This window comes from Arachis ipaensis, chromosome B04 (genome assembly GCF_000816755.2).
Source record: "Arachis ipaensis cultivar K30076 chromosome B04, Araip1.1, whole genome shotgun sequence".
Classification (NCBI taxonomy): Eukaryota; Viridiplantae; Streptophyta; class Magnoliopsida; order Fabales; family Fabaceae; genus Arachis; species Arachis ipaensis.
Genome location: NC_029788.2, coordinates 95,164,416 through 95,167,601, shown reverse-complemented (window position 1 = coordinate 95,167,601; position 3,186 = coordinate 95,164,416). Strand labels below are relative to the sequence as shown.

The 3,186-nt window shown below is 48.9% G+C and overlaps 1 protein-coding gene across 1 annotated transcript; it reads right to left on the bottom strand.

Moving 5' to 3' along the window:
* On the bottom strand, nt 1,786-2,523 carry LOC107636721. Its single transcript, XM_016340216.1, has one exon. It carries the CDS (start codon nt 2,521-2,523, stop codon nt 1,786-1,788), a length of 738 nt encoding a protein of 245 aa, XP_016195702.1.

Genomic DNA, 3,186 nt, shown 5'->3' with positions numbered 1-3,186 from the left:
GCCCCGAGGAAACGAGACAAAACCGTCAGCCTACCGGCCAGTCTTTATACGTCTTTGACATACCCTGGGATTGTCATCCGAAGGATGACTTCGCATTTGTCTGGGTTGGCTTCAATCCCTCTTTGTGTGATCTTGAAGTCCAAAAACTTCCCTACCTCCATTGCGAATGCACATTTCAGAGGGTTCAGCCTCATATTATGCTTCCGAAGTGACTCGAAGACAACTTCTAAGTCGGCAACCAGGTTGCTTGGTTCAGCTGCCTTTACTAATATATCATCAATGTAGACCTCCACCGATATGCCGATGAGCCCCTTGAAGACTTTGCTCATTAACCTTTGATATGTGGCTTCCACCTTCTTTAGTCCAAACGGCATGACCTTGTAGTAGTGGGTCCCCGTTGGCGTTATGAACGCCGTTTTTTTCTCGTCGGAGGGGTGCATCGGGTTCTGATTATACCCTGAGTACACATCCATGAAGCATAGAAACTGGTACCCCGCAGTTGCATCTACTAAGGCGTCGATGTTGGGAAGCAGAAATGAATTCTTTAGGCACGCCTTGTTAAGATCCGAATAGTCGACACACATTTTCTACTTCCCACTGGCCTTTTTAACAAGGACCATGTTCGAGAGCCAGGTCGAGTACTCCAATTCTCTTATAAAACTGGCTTCTATCAAGCTGGCCGTTTGACTGGCAACCTCGTTAGCCCTTTCTGGCGACATCTTTCTTCATCATTGTGCTACTGGTTTAGCGTCCAATTTCACAGCCAGACGATGTGACATGAAATCGGGGTCCACTCCTGGCATCTCAGCCGGCCAAGTGATTAAATCTCTGTTTTCCCTATTTGCTCTTACGGCCTCGATGAGAGGTTCCTTTAACCCGTGGGGCAGGTTTCGGTTTACGAAGGTAAACTTGTCCTCCATGTCTCCCACATGGAACTTCTCTAGGTCACCCTGAGGCTCTGGCCTTGGCTTGTCTTCAACCCTCGCATCCAAATCCATCAAGAACACCCCGGCTACCTTTTTTGACTTCTTCCTTAGAGAGACTGTCATTGTCACAAACGACCGTTGTTTCCAGGTCTTCTCGGATGGAACCTACGGCTCCACTGTCTGTCACAAACTTCATTATTAGGAACTTCGTATATATGACAACCGAGAACTCATTGATAGTCCCTCTTCCAAAGATGAGGTTGTAGGCTGTGGAGACCCTCAAGACCACGAACTCTGCCATCTTCAACCTCTTGCTCTCCCCAGATCCAACACAAATAGGATGTGTGATTAGCCCGTAAGGTCTTATGTAGTTATCGCCCAAGCCAACGACCCCGTGTTGGTGGTTTTTGAGGTCATTTTCTTTTAGCCCTAGAGCGTCAAATAGATTCCTAAACATGATGTTCGAGTCAGCTCTGGTGTCCACTAGGATTTTTTAACCAGCCCCGTCCTGATCATTGCCGTGATCACAATTGGTGGGTTTTCAAGGAAATTTTGATACCATCGATCTTTCAAGCCGAAAGATATCTCGGGAAGCTCCGTGGATTGGGTCTTGGGATTTCCCAAAGAGACGGCTAGGAGTTTAGCATCTTTTTTTTCTATTGACTTCAACTTGGGTGGTGCGTCTCTCCCGACCACAACATTAATGACTACGGTTGGAGCGTTGTCAGCATTCTTGGGGGAGGAGGGAGGCTGCCTTGGCATCACAGTTCAGCTGCGATCCTCCTCAGACTGTTCTCGCTCTCCTCCTCGATTCTCCTATGAACTGCAAAAACTCAGTAAGCTTGCCTTTCCAAATGGCCTACTCCAAAGCGTCCTTCAGATCAAAGCAATCCTGGGTTTTGTGGCCAAAACCCTTCTGATAGTCACAGTACAGGCTTTTATTTTCACTTGTCCTATCCTCTAGCTGTCGAGGTTTCAAAAGTATGTCTTTATCTGCGATTTGTTGGTAAACTTTCACAATAGGTGCCGTGAGAGGGGTGTAGTTAGTAAACTTGCCTACCCGGGGAAATGGTTTGAATGGCTTCGTAGACGTTCCCTCCTTTGGCACATCCTTTGGCTTTTCCACGTACCCGGCTTGATGAGCTGGCGGGTTGGGTGGCTGCCGCTTATTGGTGGCCACCACTTGACTAACTTCTACATCATTGATATACTCCCTCGCCACATTCTGGATTTCCTGCATGGTCCAAATAGGTTTAGTAGTGAGGTGTTTCCTAAAATCCTCATTCAACAGGCCGTTTGTTAGGCACAGGCTCGCCGCTGAGTCTGTTAAGCCATCAATCTCTAGACATTCATCATTGAACCGATCAAGGAACTTCCTCATCGGGTCGCCAGCACGCTGCATGACCCATAACAAGTTGATCAGGTGCTTGACTTTGGCTATCTGCGTGGTGAACTGCGCTAAGAACTTTTGTGAGATGTCCACGAAAGCCGTCATGGATTCTTGCGGGAGCGCGTTAAACCACCATATCGCTGGACCTGCCAGGGTTACTGAGAAAGCACGACACCTAACAATATCACCAACACCCTCCAAGTTCATTCTGGCCTCAAAAGGCCGTCAGATGTTCCTCGGGGTCTTTTGTCCTATTGTACCTCCTATCCGTTGGCTTGTCCAAGTTTTTCAGAAGCCGGACCTTGAGGATTGAGGGGTGGAAAAGGGTTGCACCCATAATGATGGGGTCCCGTCGCTTCTTTTCTCTGTCTCTCCAGGTTTTACCGCGGCCTTCCGACCTATCATGGGTGTAGGAGTGAGACCGGGCCTCAGCTCATCCTCGTCTGTTGTCCCTCTTGGGGCTTCTCCCACGGTCTTCCGACCTCTTGGTGGGAGATCGGGTGCGAGATAGACTTGGACGAAAGTCTTTACTGTGCTTGGGACGGTAGCGATCCCTCGCTGCTAGCTCTCTTTTCAAGTTTTGGACTCGGTGTCAAAGTTCCTATATGATCTTTGAGTTGTCATCGCCTATACTACCAAACAGGTGTCTCTCGGGAGATTTGGAGGAGGGGTCGTCCTGATGGGACAGTGGTCTCGAGCGTTACGGAGCTTACCCTGCTTCTCAAGCGGGCTCCCCCTTCTTCTCGTACTTCCTCTGTGTGAGTAAAGAGCTCCATACTTGTGTCAGGTCCCCACAGACGGCGCTAATATTTAGTTGCTCGAGAGAATGGCGGATCAGGGGAGGTCAAGGTTGGAGCAACTGGTATGAGA